Source organism: Talpa europaea (assembly GCF_964194135.1).
Source record: "Talpa europaea genome assembly, chromosome: 13".
Taxonomy (NCBI): domain Eukaryota; kingdom Metazoa; phylum Chordata; class Mammalia; order Eulipotyphla; family Talpidae; genus Talpa; species Talpa europaea.
Genome location: NC_140080.1, coordinates 52,460,721 through 52,485,970, shown reverse-complemented (window position 1 = coordinate 52,485,970; position 25,250 = coordinate 52,460,721). Strand labels below are relative to the sequence as shown.

At 38.2% G+C, this 25,250-nt stretch overlaps 1 protein-coding gene across 5 annotated transcripts in view; it reads left to right on the top strand.

Moving 5' to 3' along the window:
• Positions 1–25,250, top strand: part of PTPRM (protein tyrosine phosphatase receptor type M) — a gene marked incomplete at its 3' end in the record, with an annotated part of 796,072 nt that overhangs the window by 367,774 nt on the left and 403,048 nt on the right. For all 5 annotated transcript variants that reach the window (XM_084252855.1, XM_084252854.1, XM_084252853.1 and 2 more), the window contains exons 6-7: positions 6,063–6,237; positions 12,469–12,762. In XM_084252855.1, coding sequence (XP_084108981.1) covers positions 6,063–6,237; positions 12,469–12,762 — 469 coding nt within the window. The remainder of the gene's footprint in view (positions 1–6,062; positions 6,238–12,468; positions 12,763–25,250) is intronic.

Genomic DNA, 25,250 nt, shown 5'->3' with positions numbered 1-25,250 from the left:
TGCCCCACCAGGAAGGCCCTATTTCCAAAATATTTAGATTACCTGAAATAAAAACCATTGAAAAATAACTTTCAATTCCCTCTCTCCCTAGACCCAGGAAATCTCCATTCTATCTTCTGTCACTGAATTTGCCAGTTCCAGATATCTCCTATAAGTGGAATCATACAGTATTTGTCTTTATTCAGTGACTAATTTTCCTCCTCCTTCAGATTCATCCATGTTGTAGTGTCAGAACTTCCTCCCTTTTAAGGTTAAATGATGCTCCATTGTATGTACAGCCCACGCATTGTTTATCCATTCATCCCTCAGGGGAACATGGCTTGTTGCCCACCTTTTGGCTATTATGAATAATGCAGCTGTGAACATTGACGTAAAGCTCTATTTAAGTACCTACATTTAATTTTTTGGATTATATCTAGGAGTATAGTGATTGAGTACTATGTTAATTCTGTGTTTAGCTTTTTGAGGAATTGTCAAACTTCATAGTGGCTGAATCAATTTACATTCCCACCAGCAATGCACAGGGTTCCAATTTCTACCTCCTTGCATCCTTTCTCCCCCCTCCCTCCATCCCTCTCCCTTCTTTCTTTTATTTTTTTTTTATAAAGTCTACCTACTGATTATGAAGTGGTGTTTCACTATGAGTTTATTTGCGTTATCCTGTTGACTAATGATGTTTAATGATGTTGAACATTTTCCGGGTGTTTGTTGGCCAGTTGTGTCACATCTTTGGAGAAATGTCTATTTAAATCCTTTACCCCTTTTAAAAATTGTGCTGCTTGTTTTTTGTTCTTGTTGAGTTGTAGGAGTTATTTATATATAATTACTACATATATGTTTATAAATATAAATGTGTGTATGCATATATGTGTGTATGCATGTGTGTGTGTGTGTATAACGATGTGCCATGCAGCTCTGATAAGCCTGGCTGAAAGAAACCGCAGCCCTTCTCCGATCCTGGTGCTTGGTGTATCAGGACCCTATTGCTGCTATAACTGATTACCAAAGAATAGTGACTTTGTTATCTTACATTCTGTAGATCAGAATTTTTAAAATAAGGTGCTTGCAGGACTGCATCCTTCTGGAAGTTTGCAGGAGAACCTGTCTTCCTTGCCTTTTGTACCTTTTGGAAACCTCTTTCATTTCTTGGCTCACACTCCTTCCTCCATCTTCAAAAACCATCACCCCCTGCTTTGTGGTTACCTTTCCTCCTCCCTCATTGGCCCTTCTCCCTTCCCCTATGGGAATCATGGCAGCTGCCTGTTATCATTGGGGATAATTTTCACATCTCTAGATGCTTATTTTGAATCAGATCTTCACTGCCTCTCTTGCTCCATAAGGTAACGTATTTACAGGTCCTGGGGAGTAAACATCTTCAGGTGCCATTATTCTTCCTGCCATAGCCACAAGGAGTAGTGTTGCTGATTGAGAGACACACGGGACCTCTAAAATACCATTTTATTTCCTCTATGATCTCTAATAAACAGATTATCTGTACAGTTCAGGTTATAAATCAATTTAACAACTTCATTGTTCTGTTCCGCCTTTGGAACTTTTTTTCACAAAGCTGTGATTCCTAAGAGTCAGCAAATATTTCTTGAATTCCATTTACTGTGCACCCATGCACACACCATGAATGAACAAAGTTTCTTGAAATGGAAGATCTTATAGCCTGCTAAAAGAGAGATGTTACTGCAATAGAACACATTTTTCATTGATTTTATTCCTAAATATCTTTAGAATCCTTCCTTTTCCCTCACATCCCACATTTTGCCATTTGCTACTATGATTCCTGAACCGAAAAACCCAATTTTGTCAATTTTGACTTCAACTGGCACTCACAGTCTTCTCCTCAGTTCATTGTTTTGTCCATGAATGCTCATGTCACCCATCTGCCGAAAGTCCTTCCATTGCGGGCATCAGGATAAACTGTAATCCTCAACTTTCACGTGCCCAGGTGTGGCCTCTTGTGCTTCTCTTTTTACCTCAATGCCCATGCTCCACCAAAGCACTTCTATCTTGGCTGCATGCAAGAAATTGTATTTTTCCCATAATTCCATATTTTTTCTTAGCTCATGACTTCTTGATTTCTGGGCTCCATTTCTCCTCCCTTACTGCCTGAGAAACTCCTACTGGAATCCTCAAGCCTGGACTCAAATAGTGCTTTCTAGAAGACTGGCCCTCACATCCTTCTCCAGTGTACCCCCTTTTCCCATTTTTAATTTTTTCAGGTAATTCATTGTTCTGTACTTTAACTTTTACCTTCCTTGCTTGTGTGTCTAACCAGAATGTAAATTCCATTATGTCAGGGTTTTTTCTTTTAACTCCCTGCACTCTCTGCATGATAGAGTGTGTGCCATAGGAAAGTTTTGTGCTGTGTTGGATGAAATGAATGTTGCGTCCATGTACATGTAAGTGATTTAATACAAGTGATCTGCAGATTTGAGCAAGACTTTTGACTTGGTATGGGTCTTAGGCTAAAATGATTGCTAGTTAACACAATTTCTCCTTCCTATGTACTATTTCTCTTGAAGAAACTGAATATAACTTTCTGTGATTAAGTACTTAGGATTAAAAAAAAAAAGAAAAAACAGGGCCTCCCTGCTGGCGCAGGGGTTGATCGCTGGGTTGCAAAGCTGCCCCGCGGCCTCTGCAGTGCCGGTTCGATCCCCAGCTGCTCCCCGGCCACTGGAGGAGGGTTCCACATGGCGTACAGACCTCTCCTGCCGCCCACTGCTCCCCTCAGGGTGTGTACTTCGGTCCTTCTGCCTGCTCTGCTCCCTGCTCTGGCTCTGGTGAATTCTCTCGCCCTCCCGCGCTTCTGACTGTACCCAGTGCTTGTATAAATAAATAAATAAATAAATAAATAAATAAATAAATAAATAAATAAATAAAAATATTTTCAAAAAAAATAAACAAACCCAGCATCCCAAGCATCCCATCCCTGAGAGTTCATGTGACTTGTTAGAGTTGTGTACAGTTGCTAATTTGAAGCTGCTTATTTTAAAGGGCAAATATGTTCATGAAGAATGAAATTGAAAGTAATACTCTTTCAACACATGTATAAATCCAAAAAGGAGGTGTCCTTAAACTTGAGTGCCCTCAATACACCCTTGTAATTGTGGGGGATCAGTAATAGGAAAAATAGTACAGCATTACTATAGAAGTATATTCTTACACGGTTCATGCCACAAGTAAGTGAATAGATAGGCATTGTTATTAACAGCAGAACAATTACTTGTAGATATGATATCTGCCTTTTTGTAAGGTTTGTATTTTTCTCTCCTCAAATACTGGAGGTTAGGGTTTTTTTTGTTTTGTTTTGTTTTTTTCAGTTTGAAAAGGATAAACTTAATTTTATAGAGCACTGGACCTAAGGTGGTAAAATATGAATGTCTATTTATCTGGGAGAGAGGATGGGAAACCAAGTATATGGAAGACAGAGGGATATTCTACCTTCTTTTAAAAATAAAAGAAGATGTATTTATTTATACAAGAACTGGGGTACAGATCAGAGGCGCAGGAGGGTGAGAGAATTCACCGGAGCCAGAGCGAAGAGCAGAACAGGCAGATGGACCAAACATACTGCTGAGGGGAGCATCAGGGGGGCAGGAGAGGTCTGCTGCCACGTGGGTTTCTCCCTGGCAGGCCGGTTATTGAACCCGTGTGGCAGAGGCTGCGGACAGCCTCCCAGCACGGTGCTCAACTCGCCGAGCCACTGGGGAGGCCCGAAATGCTGGCTGCCTTCTGATGCATTAATACTAGATTGATTTTGTTTTGTTTTGCTTTTCTAACTTCTTTCTACTTCTGTCAGACCAAATATAGGAGAGTCAGAAAAAAAAAATACACATAAGACATTAAAGATATCTATCCATCTATCTATCTATCTATCTATCTATCTATCTATCTATCTATCTATCTATCTGGAGCTTCATGTTCTGATTTATGGTTAATTTAAGCTATTAACAAGACTGTGTTGACAGACAATACTGCAGATGATGTTGGTGGAACTCTTCTTCCCCACTCCTGATGTTTCCTTTCCTGTGGCAGGAACTGTACAAGTGCAGCACTCCTGATGCCTTTTCTCTGCCCAAGTAGGAGCTGCCTGGGAAGGAAGTTCTGGGCATGCACAGCCCAGCCCCTTCACTGGGAACTCACTCCCATAGCAACCCCGTTCCTCAATCCTGTGAGTTTTACAGCAGCGCCCAACATCTGGGAGGCCTGTGATTTTCTAGAGCAGCCTGTGGCTGGGTGGGTGAGTCTGTTTAATTCTGTGCTTCAGTTTCAGCAAGCTCATTGTTACTGCACATCAGCCATATTCTGCATTGTTAGGTTCGTCAGTAATAAAGGTGGTATTCTGACAGCTTGCCTGCCTTTCTTCTTGAATTTCATCACACAGTTTGTCCAGAATTCAGGTGGGAATGTGTGGTGCCAGTCATATGCCAGTGTCCTTGTGTATGTCTTTAAATTCTCATGACGGCTGTGAAAGTGAGTTGTATCATCTCCACATTATAGATTAGGAAAGGGAAGATCTAAGGCAGTAAAATCACTTTGAAGTTAGGTTGGACACACTGGTCGGCCTAACTCCCAAACTCATGTCCATTAAGACACGCTGTCAAAAAAAGTCACATATGAAAGGCTTTTAAAAAACTTTGCATAATGTAAATCACAAAGTAATATAGATGAGTTTTACTGTTTTATAATAGAGCATTTTCATACTTACAAATGCAAACAAATTTCTAGAGTCTGCAAGTCCCTACTAAACTTTTAGTTCAGTTGGCTGTCTTAACTTCATCCAAAGCCTCTAGTTCTTTCGCACTACCTAGTTTTGCTAAAGTGTTTCCTCTGATAATAATGTCCATCCTCTCTCATCCACCTCCGTTGTCTGGGTAGCTCTTATTCACTCTTCATATATCAAATCCAATTTTGAGATCTCAAATCTCAAACTCACCTTCTATAGCCAAGCTCTCTAAAGTTGGATTTCTCCAGTCACCTGGGCTTTCCCTTCACCAGAGTGCCACCATATGTAATTATGTTTTTAGTTAAAGCCTAAACTTTCAAATAATTGATGCCCCAGTGAAACAAAAACCGCTTTTGTGGTGTTTGCTGTTGTGACCCTTGTCTCATACCACAGTGATTAACAGGTGGTTGACACCGTGTAAATGGTTAAATGGTTGCTGGGTCAGTAAGTCAACATAGTGCTGGTGTCATGCATTAACCTTAAGGTCTTTGCCCGTTGTTTTTTGCTTATTACAAATCAATGGCAGGATAGCCCACTTCCTAATAATTATAATCTGTAAGCTTCTTCTAAGGCTTTAAATTATTTAAAGCAAAAAAAAATTTCCAAGTGTGCATAAATAAAGATTGACTTCATGTTATCAGGGATAGTGTGAGACAAAGCTACCCCAATGATGGAGCCTGCTTTATGTGGCCCTGGGGCTGGGATGTGGAGAGAACTTTCCTTATAACATTTCAGTGTCAGGTAATATCGAACATCTACTTCTGCATGGCTTCTGTACATCCAGGAGGAATATCAGAAAGCTTGGACTTGGGTCCAGACCTGTTTGGTAGGAAATGCGCTAATTATACCTACTGACTTTTTAAATGTTATTCTTGACGAATTGTTTATTTGTTCACATGTAAAATGAGGTCATTGAGAGGGTAGTGTGTGAGTTAGTTTTGTTTCCTAGCCAAACACAAAAACAGAAAGTATTATGAAAAGACTAAATGTTGTTGGTATGGGAGCAAGATACAGAACTCTTCCATATGCTTTCTCTTTCTTTTGTTCAGCTAATTTAACATAATTAATATCTTGAAGGGCAAAAAAAAAAGAGACATTTTTGCACATTTAATTTTGCCTCCCTCAATCTTGAAAGTGTTGATCATGGCAGAATTTCAGTTTCCTGGCCAGCTGTTCTTGTGGAACAAGAGCCCAAGGGTAATAAACAACTAAACAAAGATTTGCATAGAAGTAACATGAATAATAGCCATCAGGTGTCTTGCTATTTTGATATGACAGCTGATTTTATCTCTTTTTATCTTCCCTATTCCTGTTCATCCAGGGCATCGATGTACGAGATGCTCCTCTGAAGGAAATAAAGGTGACTAATCTACGACGGTTCATAGCTTGGTTTAATGTTGTGAACACGACGAAACGAGATGCTGGAAAATACCGCTGCATGATTCGCACAGAAGGAGGGGTTGGAATATCAAACTATGCAGAACTGGTAGTTAAAGGTATCAAATGTATTTTATATCCCTAAAGAGTCTATTGATGCTACACATTAGATGTCCGTGACTTCATTTTTTGTTTAGCGCTCAAACATATCCTTGTCTGCTTCTGAACAGCAGCAGTTTGGTGACAGGCTATATTGATGGATTGCATTTTAAGTACAAAATTTGCACCTAAGGGATATTTTTGAAAAATGTGCTTTATTTATATTGGTTACTTGTGTACAAAGCAATGAATGTACTCTTGGCAAGTTCTTCCGCCAACTCCTTATACAGAGATTACAACCTATAATTTTTTTTTGAGAAATGAAGTTTTTTTTTTACTGATAGAAAATCACTTAAAATGCAAATATTCACCAGCCAGGGTGTTTACGATAGCAGGATGGTTAATAAAATGAAGCAGTGTCGGTATAAAAATGCTCAGTCATATCACACAAGCCATATTGATATCACTGAGTTAACATTCATAATGTTCCAGTTAGGACTATTATTATATTTTGCATGACTGAAAAAATTGAGTCATTATATAAATGAAGGAGGAGGGGTGAGAGAAAAATGATAGGGGGAATAAGTTTCCTTTTGCCACTTTAATGTTTTTTGTGTGGGCTGAGTAGTTTATAGTATTAAACTGCTAAGGCAATTCTCTGTCCTACAGTGAATACTTTGGATTTTTAAATGTACCATAAGGCCTTTTTAGACAAAAGTGGCAGGCTATTGCTATTTCATCTTAGGAGATCAAAATGATGCCTGCTTTTAAAAACTTTTCCCCTGCATTTGTTAAATGTGGAGCATAAAATTGATCTCTTTTGAATGGCCTATTCCTTTTGTCAGCAGATTTCTCTGTGCAGACAGTTTTAAGCTACAGGGCTCAAAACCTGGAACTAACTGTGTGGGCATGGACAGTGGCTTGCCTTCCCTGTGCTTCTGTTTTCTCAAATATAAAGCACATATAATAATGTCACCTTCCTGTATTTCCAGGAGGCCCAAATGTGGTAAGTATATGAAGGGAACTTAGGACAGTGTGCATCTTAAGCAGCCCATACCTGTTCAGGCCAAGATGAGGAGGAGAAAGGTTAGGGGAGGAGGAGTTGAGGAAGGAAGGAGAGGAAGGTGAGGAAGGGGCTGACTAATTCTTACTCTGCTCCAGCACACTGGTAGTCTTCTCTTGGAAAACACTTGAGTACTATCTTTCTAAATTTTCAGAATTATTAATCCCAGCCCACCTACTGTCCCCTCCCCTTCATCACACCCATATTGAATCACAATTTCTGCTATAACATCTTTAGGTGATATCTGCATATGTTTCTATAGTGAAATCATGGCCCCCTTATTAGTCATGCCTGCTTAGTGAGAAAAGTGTTTATTGGTGATTGTACCCCAAGGAGTACTCACTGCAGCAATGACTGCTGTCCAGGGTAAGCAAGCACACGTCAAAATAGCCACTTGGATATTTTGCCCCATCAATTTTTTAAAAAAGATTTATTTATTTATCCATACAAGCACTGGGTACCGTCACAAGCGCAGGAGGGTGAGAGAATTCACCAGAGACAGAGCGGGGAACAGAACAGGCAGAGTGATGAAATACACTGATGAGGGGAGCAGCGGGTGCGGCAGGAGAGGTCTGCCTCACCATATGGGACCCTCGCCAGCGGCCGGAGATCAAACCCGCACTGCAGAGGCTGCGGGCAGCTTTGCAGCCCAGTGCTCAACCGCTGCGCCACCAGGAGAAGCCCCCCATCAAATTCTTATGCCTTTAGTCTGTCTGGCTATTATTTGAATTTAGGTTTAGTATTTATAAGACTAGGATCAAAATAAGGGGGGGTGCAATTTTATGGGCAATATTACCAAAATGAAAATGCATACACTGTGCAAAAATGAAAAATGATGTAAGAATTATATAAAATAAAAATTAAAAAAATAACAATTATAAAAAATAAATAAATAAAAAGATCTCCAAATAATTGCTGGAGAGAATGGGGAGAAAAAGGAACCCTGTTACACTATTGGTGGGAAGGTGAACTGATGAAACCATATGGAAACCAATCTGGATTAACCTTAAAATTTTTAAAATAGAAAAAACATACAACCTGGCCATCACATTCTTGGGCATGTATCCGCAGAATATACGGTATCAACAAAAAAACACATAGAAAGCACATGTTCTACAATACTCACAGCAGCATTCCTTACGATAGCTAGGATAAGGAAATAACCTAAAATCTCCTTCAATGGATGCATGGATCAAAACGATGTGGTTAGTACTTACCATGGAATTTTCCATAGCCACAGGAAAGGATGAAATGCAGCCATTTTCAACAAAATGGAGGGAATTTTTAAAGTATGTCAGATGATAATAAACAAATATGAGACATTCATATAAAAGAGAATTCAACAAAGAAAAACAATTTCAAAAACTAGTGGACATCAACAAACATCCTTAATAGATGTTTAATAGAGATTAATAAAGGGGGTGAAGGAAAGGGACAAGGGATGGTGTGGGGAGGGAAAAAACAATAATATTTATAAGAAAACTCAAACTCTTCATAGTTTTGCTCACCCTACCCTGAAGAAGGCTCCCTGGGAATTGAGATGTCACAATGCAGAAAATGGACACCATTTACCAGCAAAACCATAGGGTAGCCTGTATGTTCCCAGGACTGCGCTCATTACTATCAGTCATGTGCATTTTCATTTTAGTTCAGCTCTTTGTGATCGGTGTTCCTTTCCTGACTTGTAATTGCAACGCTGCTCTCTGGAGAGCAGTCACTGCCGTGTTCTGAAGGCATCATGCTTCCTGACCTTTATGGGGCAGATCTAGTAACTTCTCTAAAAATAGCCTCTATGGAAGTTACTTTTTTGGGATTTATGATAAAATCACAAATGTCTACTCTTCCAGAACAACATAAACATAAAGAACCCTCGAGTTTCTTACGTTTACACAGCACGTTTTCCTATCTATGACAACATGGAGTGAATTGACTCATTGTGATAAAAGTGTGCTGACCTCTCTTTCCCTCTCTGCACAATGCCGAGCTAGTGACAGGTGCCTGACAGTTATGTCTCCAATCTATACCTGTCTTTTCTCCATTTCTACTCTTATGGCCATTTTTGGCCTTTAATTTATTTTATAAATGAGATAATATGTTGGATTCTAGTAACATAATAAAGTATTACCTTACAACAATTACTATAAAAAATACAATGGCATTTTTAAGTGGCCTATATAAAACTTAACACATTTTATCATACATATAACATTTGGAATACTGTTTTTTTATCTTTTATTATTTATTTGGTTTTTAAATATTTATTTATTTGTGCATACAAGAACTGGGGTACAGGCCAGAGGTGTGAGGGGTGAGAGGATTCACCAGAGACAGAGTGGGGAACAGAACAGGCAGACTGACTGAAATACAATGCTGAGGGGAGCAGTGGGCGAGTCAGGAGAGGTCTGCTATGCTATGTGGGTAGCTCTCTGGCTGGAAATTGAACTCGTGCTGCAGTGGCTGTGGATAGCTTCATAGGTTATGTCTTAATCCCTTGTGCCACCAGGGAGGACCTGGAGTATATTTTTTTAAATGGGAAAAACTAATGAGCATAGAGGTCATACCATTCTTAAGGTCATAAATTGGTTTGATGCCAGCTCGCCATATGAGTTTGCATTATTTAGTTGTTTAACTATCACTCTTATTAATGTTTACCACTGCTTTTTTTTATTAATGATGTGAAATATTCCATGTAATTTCCATAATACATGAGTAAATGTGTATATATATGATGTGTAATATACATATATGTACATTTATATACATTATCATCTTTAGTTACATGCACTGTATATTAGACATTACATATGCCTATCAGTTAGATATATGTCTGTGTCTATAGCTACATGTAATTAAATTCTCTCATTGCTGGGTTCATTTTAAATTACCTTCTGGTCCTTTCACTTTCACTGGAATTAGATACTTTAAATTGCTATTTATTACTCAGTATATAGATTGAGTTCCTTCACTTTGGGAAAATTTATTCAAAATTTAAATATTCCCTGACTCATATTGATTCTTCAAGAACCCAAAAGTCCTTTTGAATGTTTGTCTCAATTATTTCCAGGTTCTAACTGAATCTTTTATATATTTGATACCTCTCTTAATGGGGAGTTAAGAGAGAAAATATTCTCAGGACAAATAGGCGTTAAAGTCATGTCTATTTTAGGACACTAATAACAATATCCTAAATGAATTAGTGTGCTCACTAACATTTTTGGCCTTGCCCCTGAGTTGCATTTTGAGTGGCAGTTCAGCAACCCCTGCTGGCATTTGCAACTTCAAAGTAATTAACTGCTCTTTCAGCCTGGCTACATGGATGCCTTAGGATGTACTCTAAAATGCCTATTTCATGTCTTGATTAAAGTAATCACCTAATGAAATAAATTGATGTTATATCATTATGAGTTGCATCACAACTATTTAAAGAAATGAAGAATTAGCACAGCGTTGTAATTTATAATCAATAGGAACAATATTTTAATAAATGTACATTAAATTTATCTTCCTTCAAATAAAATTCATCTTTTCCTATCTTATATTGACTCAATCTCATGAGATTTCCCCAACTGTTTTTAAATGTCTGTATGACTTATCTCACCTTGAATATAGAAAAGAACATAGATGCCCCAACACAACAAAGGGAACTGATATTGATGTTTTAGTTGGCCTAGGGATTCACCTGGTAACATCTCAGGGGTTCATGGTGAGATGGTATTACTTGCCCTGAAGTTCTTTTCAGCAGGAAAAATGAGTGTGATCTGTCGGCTGTGTCCACTGTGGAGGGGATAGAATTACAGCATGTACAATAACACATGACAGAAAAGAGCATAGCAGTGGCACAGGGGTTGAGCATGGGCTGCGAAGCTGCCCGCAGCCTCTGCAGCGCCGGTGAGATCCCCGGCTGCCAGCGAGGGTCCCAGATGGTGCAACAGACCTCTCCTGCCACACCCGCTGCTCCCCTTAGCAGTGTACTTCAGTCCTTCTGCCTGTTCTGCTCCCCACTCTGGCTCTGGTGAATTCTCTCACCCTCCCATGCTTCTGACTATACCCAGTGCTTGTGTAAATAAATAAATAAATAAATATTTAAAAAAAAAAAGAAAAGAGCATAGCAGACCTTGTTTTCCAGGAATTTGTATAACTGTATAAGGAGTTAAAAACAAAAATCCACCAAAAATACATAAGCAACCTGTAAAAATATTCTTAATAAACATCAGTGGATTTTAAGTTTTTTCAGATGGGGACTCATCAAGATAAAAATTGTTTTCTCCATACACTTATTGCCTTTCCTAAGTGCGGTGCCACTCACAGTGCCACTGGCAGGTGGAATTCCTACACTGGGTGCCTGGAGAGCCATTCAGCTGATATCTACTGTACTAAGAATACTTCTTAAAACTAGGTTGTCCATCTTGCACTTCTCAGCCAGAGATGTGGGAAGTCAGTCTTGTGATTTAAACAAGAGAAACATTCTTGGGTTGTAAAGCATGTTTGCTACGATGGCTTAGAGTTTTATCAAGTTGGGCATGCCCTGTACTTTGCTGCAGAGTCTCTTTCTGCTCACTGCTTTAATAAGTCTCATTACTGGAAGTTTCCTGAATGGCAGCTGTGGTGGCCTTTATTATCCAGACTGCTCACTTCTCCTGTAGCTGAATAGGCCCATTGTGATAATTTTTGGGGAAATGAGTCATCCTGGAAATGCATTTATGATGAGATAAACTATAATTTTGGCCATGTTTTTTAAAATGGTGGTATCTTTAGAATATAAATAAGAAAACTGAATTTAATGATATGGATAACTAGCACTTTTAATGATTTTGGAGACTTTCTCAATAAGGAGGTTGACAGTGGAGTACTTCCTCGAACTTAAATACTGCCACTTGAGAGAACAGTAGCAAGTTACTCTTAGTGGGAGAATAAGAAACTCTTTTTATTCTGTGTAGCCAAGAAAAAATTAATTACATCCTGAAACAAATTTGAAGACACCTACTTGAACAAGCTTAGATTTTAATAGAGGGTTTGTTTCACAAATTGAATACAGTGAAAACCCTTACTAGCTTTTATTTTAACCTGAACAACATTCTCATCAATTCATACCTCAAGTGATCATGTCTCTACATTTTAATAAATGGTATCTGATGAGCTCTTTTAAAACTGAAGGTCGAAGTTTCTGAGATGATGCTCTGTTTTTCAGAACCACCTGTCCCCATCGCCCCACCTCAGCTGGCCTCTGTGGGGGCAACCTACCTGTGGATACAACTCAATGCCAACTCGATCAATGGGGATGGGCCCATTGTGGCCCGAGAGGTGGAATATTGCACGGCAAGTGGGAGCTGGAATGACCGGCAGCCTGTGGATTCCACAAGTTATAAAATCGGGCACCTGGATCCAGACACTGAGTATGAGATTAGCGTGCTCCTCACCAGGCCCGGGGAAGGGGGCACTGGTTCTCCTGGGCCAGCTCTCAGAACAAGAACAAAGTGTGCCGGTGAGTATGGGAAACTGTCTTTCTGGTGCTGACCTAGAGCATCACTGTTTGCAGGTGGCTGATGGGCTTCCCCAGCTCTGTCAGCATCTGTTACATGCACAAGAATACATCCTTTGCCCTGACTGCGGCCTTTGCACTTCTGGTCCTCCAAGCTTGGACTCTGTCAGGCAGCCTCCACTACCTTTCCCCTATTATTAACGTATACCTGCCTACGAGTAGCACATAGTTCATATAGAAACTGCCCTAAAGTTGACAAAAACTGTCTAATGTCTCCTCATAGGTTAATCCTCTCTCTTATCCTGGTCCCTTTTTTAACGTTCACATTTAATGTGCTTGTAGCCTGGAGGGGCTTTGAAACAATAGATACCATCTTAGAGATAGCTTGAAAGCTGTGTTTTTATTCATAGATATTTAATGGAGGGGCTGCTTGCCAATGCCATGGGGTCAATTTGTAAAGTTAGCGAAGTGATTTGTGGGCTACATGCGGCATTTAAGTTCTTAGATTATAAAGTTCTAATTGACTGTGCTGAACTGTTCTGTGACTTAAATAAAAACAGGTTGATGGAGAGAGAAATGAAGAGACGTATAAAAATGAAAACCTGAAAAAAGTCCCATCAGAGGGTATATTATTTCTGTGTGGCTAGTATCAGGAAGTAGAGAGAAGTTATATATTGGGATACTAAAGGTTTCTTTCATGATTTAAATGAAGATGTCCAGCATTAAATTGTGGGTTGAGGTGAGGAGATTCCATAAATTTTTATGGTGTTAACTGAATCTTCAGCTAGCATTTTTAAAGAAGATTCTTATCAGTATGTTGCATTTCTTTTTCAAGTTTTGAAAGTACTGAGAGCACAGACTGACTCTGGTAAAGAAATGATTAAATTTTAACGATCATGGCTGATTCATTTTTCATTCATAATTTGGAGTATGCTATTTCTACAAATTCAGAATTCATGGAAAAATCTGGATTTTTAAAAGGTGTTGTTAATAAAGGGAGCAGGAAACCTTTTCTCCTAAGGATCTATCTGTTGAGTGCAGCGATGTTTCTGCTTTGGCTTATATCCCAGAGCCCAGACGTGCATGCTTGTGGTTCTCTCTGTAGTCTCTGAAAAAGGAACCTTGCTCTGCACTACTGAGACGCTTAGGCCTAATGAGTGTTTCTAAGAAGAAAGAGTTTCATAGTCCTTTCACTTCTTTGCTTCTCTAAATCATGCCATCTTTTCTCTCTAGTTGAATAAAATGTATTTTTGTGAAATATTTTCTTACATTATTTTTTGTAATGAAAATGATAGCTATGTATACATTCTATATATAATTTTACAATATAGGCATTGTTTTCAAATTTGTTACTTACTTTATAACTACCTTGTGAAGACTCCAGGGCTGCCACTGTGATCCCCTATTGCAGATGGGGAAATGGAAATCCACGTGATCTGCCATCTTCTAAATATGTTCTATGAGAAATGTTGAGTGTTATTTTGAGGATTAATTTGGGGCGTGACAATATATATTTTCCTCTCTCTCCAAAAGAAGGGTAGACTTCCATTGTCTAGACTAGGGAGGGGATGCAATCTGTTTCATTCTAGTTACTAGCAATCCCACGAATATTTCTAGTTTTGTTCTTTTTTTTTTAACATATTTTGTGTTTTCTCTTGTTTTATGCCTGTGCATTTCAGCTGTTGGCACAATTACTGTATATATTTCCCATGAATATAATGCCTGCCTCTATTGCTGTTTTCAGCCCTTTTTTTGCTGTTGATGACATATAACTACACAATTCTCCAAGAGGCAGTGCGCCTTTATAATAGATTAGCAGCCCTTGTTAAAAAATTAAAACTAATTTTGAATTTGTATTTGCATGTCAACTGTGACTTGAAAGATTAAACTTCACTTAGGCAGGGAAGCCTAAAGATAAAGCATTCTTTTCCTCAGAGTGTTTGGAATCCACGGTTGACACAATTCCTGGTGCATCGTGCACTGGCATTGAACATTTTGGAAGTAGCTGAAAGTGCAAAACAAACTGAGGAAATGAGTTATGTTAGGAGAGAGAGAATACTGGAAATAAGGGGGAAGGGGCTTGTTGTTGGTGAGGAAATTGAAGTCCAATAAGATACTTTACTCTTTAGTTTTATCCTTTCTTGACAGGAGACTTTTGAGAAAATCTGCAGGTAAGATTGATGATCACTATTGGTGAACAGTGTGAAATTGTGGAAATTATGCTGAGTTATCAGTAAGAGGACAGGTCTGTGAAGTATAGGCTGAACCATTTGATAGCAAGCCCAAGTTGTTCCTCAGGTGGTTTGTGAGTATCTAACTTCATGAAGAACAAGTTGTGGATCCCATTCCTGGGAGAGACTGTAAGCATTCTATAGAATAGATGGAACATGTCCTAGGCCCAGCTCGAACAATGGAAAAATTTACCACTGTGGTAAGCAGTAGAGATAAATTTGCATTCATTCTGTATGGTTTTAAAAGCCAAGAGTACTAGTTTGGGGATCTAATGATAAAATTTAACAACAGCATATATGAAAAAAGTTTGAGGATTTGGCTTAAATATATATGAATCCACATGTGATCTGTATTATAGTAATCACTCTGTAATGCTATTCCCTCACTGTTTCCCTCCCACACAAAACATATTTAAAACAACTAGTGTAATCCTAGGTTGCATTAAGAAAGCAAAATGCCCATGTTGAAGGAAGTCTTACCCTACCAGTGCTAGTTAAGTTCCCTCTAATTATCTCATTTAATTCTGGATCCTGCATTTTAAGAACGAACACACATATAGATTATGTTCAAGATACTGGGATAGCACCCAGGAGAGGAAAGGGCCTGGCAACTTGCTCAACCAGTGAGAACTGATGGGAAGAACTGAGGGTGGTTATGGGGAGAAGCAGGGTGTCCATGTAAATTTGACAGCAGCTGATGCATGAATAATGAATTTCCCAATGGTCATTCAAGGAGAACCTAATAGGAAGGAAGGTGATTTCTGTGTTCTGATGAGCACTGGGCTAGTTGGCCCTGAAGATCCTCAATACGTAGTTTCTATAATTCCTATATTGGTCTCTTTTTAATGAAATGATCTGTCATATATATCTAACCTGAAAGTCTTTGAGTTTCATTTTTATTTTATTTATGTTGCCTTATTTATTGTGCTTTCAAATCCTACTCTGCAGGCCAGTGGAGGCATGTGACGGCATTTGCAAAAATCTGTGCAAAAGCAAGGAAAATTGTGAGGTTTTAATAATGCTAACCAGATTAAGCTTGCAGGACCAGACTCTTATTCTGAGATTTCTTCCCTGACTTGTATTCCAAAATGTCCCTTGATGAAATGATGATGCCAGTAGGTGCTAGAACCAGAGTGAGTGTTGGACACACAAGCCCTTGGACCACACTGCCAGATTTGAGTTGACTCTGCCTGGAGCTAGAGATGTGATTGTGGGAAAGCTGCTTACCTTCCCCCAGCCTCTGTTGCATTATCTATAAAATGGATGGTAATAACATGTACCTTGCAATGTGACTGTGAGTCTAAATGAACTGATGCATATAAGGTACCTAGAACAGACGCTTACATAGAGCAAGTGATCAATAAAAATTAACTGCCTCTAATTTTTTGGCCTCTTTTACCATTTTCTTTCCAGACTATTAGATGTTGCTAACTTGGTTTCATTACCCTAGATCATTTCTCTGGTAAATTGAACATCTGAGGACCACTATTTTATCTTATGGTCTCATAGAATTCCCTGCAATTGAGCATTGCATTCATGACAGACATTGTCTCATTTCTTCTATTGCATCTGTTTCATTTGGACACACTCTCTGTTTTCATATCTGTGCTGCACCAGTGAGACCTATCCCATCATGTTTCCGTGACACCTATGAAACTTTATTTTGCTTCTTGCATTAAAATGGCAGTATCACTATTTATTGCCTGTCTCTGTGCAATGGAATTTATTTTCAGTGTGTGGCTTATAGATACAATCTCATTATCTGGTCAGATTTCTTTCAAGAGTTGTACTGTAGCACATTTTCAAAGCTCTTGCTTATTATGCTTCTGAAAATTATGTTCAAATACATGCACAGACTCTCATGTGTGGCCTTCATCAAATCATTTAGCTTCTCTAATGCTCTGTCCCATCTCTCAATAGGGGCAGTGACACCTGCTCTGATTATAATAAAGTTGTTTTTGAAGATCAGGACAGATAGTATTAATAAAAGTGTTTTATAAATGATAAAAAGTTCTGCCTATTGTGGGTATTTTTTGATAAATGATTATAGCCAAGAGTTAGTTTCAAGATTTATACACATATACAGTTATTTTCCAACTCAGCTACAGTTGGGTAACCTCAGAGACTTGAAATTAGTATCCAGTTAAGCAAAATGCAATTTAGTTTGTGTTTTCTATTATATCTTATATTTTTATAATTATGAGCAGCCTGTTATCACAAACCATTAAGTTGTAGCTACTTGAAAAAGAGAAATGGGTGATGCTGTTAGATTAATTTCCACAGTGGACTTTTTATGTGTTTTATTTTGGGGTATTGCTTTTATGTATCCTAGTTATTGTTTAACTGTGGTTAAGTGACTTGCTAATAACTGGCCTCAGGAGTTAAAGGAAAATGATGATAAACTAATGACTGAACAATTAAGTTTGGTGAGAGTGAAGAAAAGGAAAGGCTGGGCTGAATGAACTGTGTTCTTTGAAGTTAATACAACTAAATTCTTGGGAAAGCATTATTGCACCTTAAAAAAATTATTCACAAGATAATGAGTAATCTTATATGCAAAGCACTTTCAAATCCTTGAGGGCAGAGTAACAAAATAAGATTCTACCTGCAGAGCTGATAGATTGGGGGCTTCAGAGGGAGGAAATGTATATGACAATATACAGATTTGCATGCATATCTAATATGATGAGTTCATGACAAAAAATAGAGAAAGAGAATGGACAGGCAGGTTTTTGTTTTAATTCCACTAAATCATATACAGTGTTGAAAACCAATTTAAAAATTGTTACAGAAAAAAAAATATTCTGAATTCTAAGATTGTTTCTCAACAGTCTGGGAGGTTAATATTCTCTATAATGTAAATTATAAAATCACATTGAGGAAAAGTTGAAGTAAACTATCATGATGCCTTGTAAAGTTATTATTTTGCATTTGAAACTTTTATGTAAACATGCACACACGAAAGGATTTTTGTTTTCATTGTGGTAAAATACAGGTAACACAAAATTTACCATTTTCAACATTTCTGAATGTACAATTCAGTGTACATTTAAATGGATGCAACCAATCTCCGTATCTTTTTCATCTTGCAAAATTAGAAGTGCATTAAAAGGTAACTCCTCAGCCTCTTCTCTCCCCAGGCCTTGGCAGCCACCATTCTACATTCTGTTTCTATGAATTTAACTGCTCTAAGAACCACATAGAATTAGAATCATGTAATATTTGGCTTTTGTGCTGGCTTATTTCATTTAGCATTATATTCTTAAGATCCATCCATATTATAACATATGTGAATACACCTTTTTTAATTACTATGAAAATTTTGCTCTGTATGTTTAGTTTATGTGATTCTTAGTAACCTATTTTGAGACTTTAAGCAATGACTCTGGTTTTGATTAAATTAATAATTGTCAAATCTAAAAATGCTTCATAGTAATTAATGACTTATGGAAATCTTGGATGCTAATGCAAGTAGTATGCTGAGTTTCTGGGGAGTCAAAGAACAAGCAAGCTCCCCAGAAGTGCTGTGTATAAGTATAGTAAGGTGTAGCAAACCCTTCTGTAGCCAGCCTTCTGTTTGTCAAAAATGAAGAATATATGTGAAATCAAAGTTATTTTTGTTTTTATAATGTACCATTCTTTTATACTAGTAAGGTACATTTTTTAAAGATTTATTTATTTATTGCATACAAGAACAGAGGTGTAGGCCAGAGATATGGGGGGTGAGAGGATTCACCAGAGACAAAAGTGGGGAGTAGAACAGGAGGATTGACTAAAATACACTGCTGAGGGGAGCAGCAGGCAAGACAGGAGAGGTCTGATGTGCCATGTAGGTTAGCTCCCTGGCCAGAGATCAAACTCATGTTGCAGTAGCTTGTGATAGATTGTTAGTGTTGTGTCTTTAACCCCTGTGTCACAGGGAGGCCCCAGTAAGGTACTTTTTTTTTTTAAGATTTGTTTATTTATTTATACAAGCACTGGGTACAGTCAGAAGTGCGGGAAGGTGAGAGAATTCACCAGAGCCAGAGCGGGGAGCAGAACAAGCAGACCAAAGAAGTACACTGCTGAGGGTAGCAGCAGGTGGCAGGAGAGGTCTGCGCCATGTGGGACCCTCGCCCAGCAGCTGGGGATCGAACCTGCGCTGCAGAGGCTGTGGGCAGCTTCGCAACCCATCGCTCAACTGCTGCGCCACTGTGGAGGCCCAGTAAGGTACATTTTTATACCTATTTGCAAGCAGTATTTATTTTTCTTATATATACCTACTTAGAATCTTTTATATAACTATTATAAAACACTTTGAATATTTATTGTATTGAAATTATTTCTGGTCTACTCAGTTGCTTCTCTAACATGCAGTTACAGCTATCTTTTCTGTAGTACTTTCAGAGACACAAGATGTGAAACATAATTTTCATCTACTTCAAGTCACTTTCCTTTTCTGTGACTGAATTTGTGCCCAGCCCACTATGGTGTTTGCATTTTCCGATTGATGAACTCGTGCATACTTGAGCAAGGATCAGCAGTTTGTCTCCGCAGAGACCCAGCATACCTACCTATCGGATGTTCTTCTAAACTCAGATTTAAAGTTCTCTGCTGTCTGGTATCATGTGTCCTAAGAATGTCTCCTACTGTGCTTTATGTAATGGCATGCTCTGTCTGTTGTGTCAGGTCCCATCTAAAAGTGATGAGATTTAGGTTAATATTGGCTTTGAAATAGTAATTCCTCATGTTCGCAAAATGCAGCACTGGAGTGACTAATTTTAAATACAACTGAATTAATAGTTCTAGGTTTCTTGCCAAAGGAACTTTAGATGAAGCCCAAATTGTGTAATGTCTGCATTGCACTGAAAGCCAGTCTCTTTGTATCTATTTATTTATTATTCTGAGTTACTGTTGTGGGGAGTAACAATAATTCAGGTTGAATTTGAGCAGATCTGAAATTAAACCCTGACAGAGCCTGATTTGTTTTCTTCCTAAATCAAGATCAATCAGATTCATCTTTTTGTATAAAAGTTTCAGTAAATATGTCATCAGCATTACAATGTGTATTTGGCTTTAGAGGGCTGACCCAGGGGGCACTGGGGAACAAGGTGGGAGGGTACCAGGCAGGAGTACATCTAAGATCTAGCAATGGCTGTTATTCAGAGTGTACATAAGCCAAAGACCTCATTGAATGCAACATAATTTATTTTTAATTTAAGTTTATTTACCAAGGAGAAAAATTGAAGTGTTCTAATTCTAAATCTAAAATGTCTCTGCCAAAAGGCAACATGTTTTTAATGCAGTCGAACAAATTGAACCATTAAGAACCTTTTTAAGTTACAAACATTAAAAAGGCATATTAAGTATCTTCCCCATCAACTGCAGATGTAAATATACTTTATTGATAACATTGCATTTATGTACAGAGCAGGAACATGGTAGCAGTGCAACATTATTATTATTACAATATGTTCAGTTCTTTTCTTACAAGTCTTCATGGCCCAGAAGCCTTGTAACACTTAAACCTCAAATCTTTCTGCCTTCAAACATTGATTCAGCACTTTCCTGGTGTCTGAACTCAAAGGCCATGGCATTGTGTGAACAGGTAGAACTACTTCAGCAATTCTGTATGAGAGGTTTGGAAACTCCTCTAAAAAACACCAGAAAAATAGAGATTGTAACTTCTGGAGTCATCCAGTACCTCTTAAAGTGATGTGACAGTTGCTGGAAGGTTTCAAGCACCCCCTTGTCTCTGAAGAATAAGCACACAAGCAGTACTTCTTTTAGGTGTCTTTTTGAAGTCTTTATTGGCAACTTCCTGCGTAGCTTTATATAAGCAGAGGAGTTAAAGGAAATTAAAAGAGCTGGGGACTGTCAGGCAGTGGCCTGTGGCCTAGCCCAGCCATGTCTCAGATGAGCCATTTAACACTGAAAATAATCACTAGGCTGTTCCAGCCGCATTGTGTACATCTGTCAATTAGGGGCTTGACTAAATCCCTTGATACAGTGCATTGATTCTCTCATTCCCTGTGTGTGTGGGTCAGGGGGGAGGTACATACATTCTCTCAGAGGGAATGTCATCCTTATTAGCATTAGACCCTAATTGAGCACCAACAACACTACGTAGAGTGATCCTCAGACCAATGAAATACTGGGGGATGCCTCTACTTCCTACAAAAGTACCTTCTAGAAAAAAAAGAAGACATCCGCAAAACCTTCCATGGATGTTTATTTTTTTTAACACTTTTTTTTTAAAGATTTATTTTATTTATTTATACAAGCGCTGGGTACAGTCAGAAGCACTGGAGGGTGAGAGAATTCACCAGAGCCAGAGAGGAGAGCAGAACAGGGAGACCGACGAAATACACTGCTGAGGGGAGCAGCAGGCTGCAGGAGAGGTCTGCACGCCCATGTGGGACCCTTGCCAGTGGCCGGGGATCGAACCGGCGCTGCAGAGGCTGCTGCAGAGGCTGTGAGCAGCTTCACAACCCAGCACTCAACCGCTGCACCATCGGGGAAGCCCTTCCATGGATGTTTCCTAAAGAGGCCCTGGGTCATCGGTATTTTCCCCAGATCTCTTAAATATTTAACAAAAAATATATTCATAATGAGATTATTTTTCATTAAAAAAATGCTTTAAATCCTTATCAAATTTATGCTGTAACAAAGTTGTATTTTATGATCACTATACAAATACTTAAAATGGACTGGGCTCCCTGAATAATCACTATGTATTGCACACTTATGTTTTTTGATAGTACTTGAGGCATAATTGACCATACTATATTATCATAGAGGTGTCTCATTTTCCCACTATCCTTGTGACTATTTGGACATAATTCACAGGAGACAGTAAAAAATATTCTTAACTTCTTTCAATGTAAGATTGATTGATTTGGGGTGAGTGCAGGTTCTGACACAAATAGCTCACTTATACTTCTACAAAATACTTAAACCTAAGTTTCTTGACATAAGTTTCTAAACAAGTCTTAACCTAAGTAACAATTCTAAACCTGTTTCTTCAGTTAAGAATCCTAAACCATACCAAAAAGAGTAAAAACAAGTGCTAGTGAAGGTGTGGGGAAAAGGAGCCCAATAACTCTATTGATAAGAATGGAATGTACACTGGTTCAGCCTCAGTGGAAAGCTGTGTGGAGGTTCCTCAAAAAATGGATCTGCCATATGGCCTAGCATTTCCACTCCGAGACATCTACCCAAATAACATAAAATCAAAAATTCAAAAGGAAACCTGCGCTACTATGTTTATTGCAGCACTGTTTACAATAGCCAATAAATGGTCACAACCTAAGTGCCCTAAGCAGATGATTGGATCAAGAAGATGTGGTATATTCACACAATGGAATACAACTCAGCGATAAAAATAGATAAACCCATGCCATTTACATCAACATGGATGGAGCTGGAAGGGATTATGCTAAGGAAATTAAGCCAGAAGGAGAAAGATAAATACCAGATGGTGTCACTTGTATGTAGAATATAGAAAAACCAAAGGGTCAAACAGCAACAAACATTAAAACCAATCCTTGAAAGCTGAGCAGAGATCTGAAACTTCTAAGTGTTGGGAAGGGATGAAAATGGGGGTGGGGGAGAGAACACAATAGACCTGGATAAGGTCTATGGATAATTTGGTGGTAGGAGAGCTATGGTGACTACACCCGAGGGGGGAAATCCTATACTGTGAAAACACTAGCAAGAATGTAAAACAATTGGACTTCAATAAAAATAAATTTTTTAAAAAGAATCCTAAACCTCAGTTTCTTAAAGTTCTGTTTGATTTTCTGTCAGTACCATCACTTTCTTCATAGAACTACTGAGAGAATTAAATGTGCTAATGCATGAAAATAGTTAGCAGAATACTTAGATCACCTGGTGCTCCCTGAATTCAAAGTAGGCTTTTGAGCAAGTTTTGATGGGTTTACAAAATTAATGAATTTGTTGCAACTGGACACAGCGTCCAAAAGTACTTTTAACCTGAGTAGTTTGGGTTTTATTTTAACACACACACACACACAGAGAGAGAGAGAGAGAGAGGGAGAATATCAAATTACAGTGTGTTTTTATTTAAGTAAAACAAAAATACATGTCCTCAAGATAATGACAAGAAATGATTGCATGTTTACTGGAAACTGGGAGAATGTTACATTTTAACTCCAGTGTTGTCACTGCCCCCACATAGTCCCTGAAGGGTGGCAAAAAGTAACTGAATGCTTTGTTCATTGTTATTCTGTGGTAGTGGGTATATTGCAATTATTAATGAGTTGATGAGTGGTTTTGATACTTTAACCCTTTGAGGCGTACTGCCCCAGACCCTAAAAACTGAAAGTTTGTCCAGAACATACAGAGCTTGACATCTGTAGTCTCATTAGAGCAGCAAGAAAGCCTAAGTATGGGTCTGAGGGTGTCCCAAGGGGACATTTTCCCCTTTACTCATTTACTTCAGAGTTACCTATATTTTGTGCCCCTGATCCAAAAGCAGAAAGAACCAGCCTCAGGATGGCCTTTGCCTTTTGAACATTTTAGGATTCTTCCGTCATTCTCAGCCTACAAGTATGTCATATGTTTGTGCCTGCAACCTCAAACACAGCATATCAAAACCCAACTTAAGTAATTTGGTAAGGCTTTTATCTTCAGCCTTACATGTCCTATGTGCTTCTATCCATTCTTCTTAGCAAGCTCAGGGTCATTCTCTTCTTAACAAACCAGCTCGCAGCTTATTTCTCCCCATTAATGCGGACAGATAACTCATTGGAACAACTTTAGTAGCATTTGGCTTCCAATTAGAACTTACCTACTTCATATATAAAGATAATGCCGCTCCTGTTGTTAAAAACCAAATTAATAGGAGTACAATATATGAGAATAATAGCAACAGATCAAGAAAATGTTATGGTTTCTCAAAATTTTAATTTATGAAGGTTAACTGTGTTCCTTTGTTTGTGTGATATTTATAAAATTATACATTATAATAAAGTAAATTAATTTTAAGAATATAAAGAACTGGTAATTGCATTACCTATTAGAATAAATTGCAAGTGAACAGAAAGCTTTAAAAATGAATTATGCATATAAATTAAATTAAAACTACAAATACAAAAATTTTATTAGGAAGTATGGTTATACCTATTATTTGAAAAAAGATAATAGAACTGTTTTTTATCAAAATTTTCCATGTTATTACCCCTGTGGAATGAGTAATCGTGGTAATGTAATTATTCACGTGAAATATTTCTATTGACCAAATAATAATATTCCTTTAATATAGTTAGATCAGTGACTGTAGACACATATTTATAGTTTGGCATTGAAAATCTTTTCCAGAATAAATTATCCATAGATAATGTATTCAATACAGAGGTTAAAATATATTCCTGTTAAATAGATAGCTATTTCACTCTTCTTTAACTAGATTAATTGCTCTTAAGTTAGATCATGAATTCATCATAAATAACATTTTAATTATTAATGTTTATATCTTGTTGATCACCTGTTTTAATTATTAAAGTCATAGATGCCATATAAAAAAGCAAAAAAATACAAAAGTATATGATGAGAATTTCATACATTACATCTTTCTTTCAGTCCTTTGTCAGGGATTGTACTTTGGTGTTTATCTTACACGTCTCTCTGTGCTCATCTAGATAAAAAATATCAGTATATATCCTAGATATATTCTTTAAATAAGTCTGTAAAAATGAGATTATACTGTACATGTTATTCTGCAACTTAATTTCACAATAATTTGTCAGTGTTCTGTGAACATCCCACTAGGTGCTAGAGTCTAGTGCACTGTATATTGATTGAGTAGTAGCTGTTATTCTGGAATGTGGATACCTAATTATTCAGTCACCCCCCTTTATTTTTTATTTTTTTATTTTTTTATTATTTTTTAAAAGATTTATTTCTTTATACGAGAACTGGGGTACAGGCCAGATGCGTGGGAGGGTGAGAAGATTCACTGGAGACAGAGCGGGAAACAGAACAGGCAGACTAACTGTAATACACTGCTGAGGGGAGCAGCAGGCGAGACAGGAGAGGTCTGCCACACCATGTGGGACCCTCGCCGGCTGACCGGGATCAAACCGGCGCTGCAGAGGCTGCGAACAGCTTCACAGTGCAGCACTCAACCGCCTGAGCCACCAGGGAGGCCTGCCCCCTTTGTTTTTTAAAAATGTTTGTTTATTTTTGCATAGAACTGGGTTGTAGACCAGAGTTTCAGGGGACAGAAGGCTGAGAAGTTTCACCAGAGACAGAGCCGGG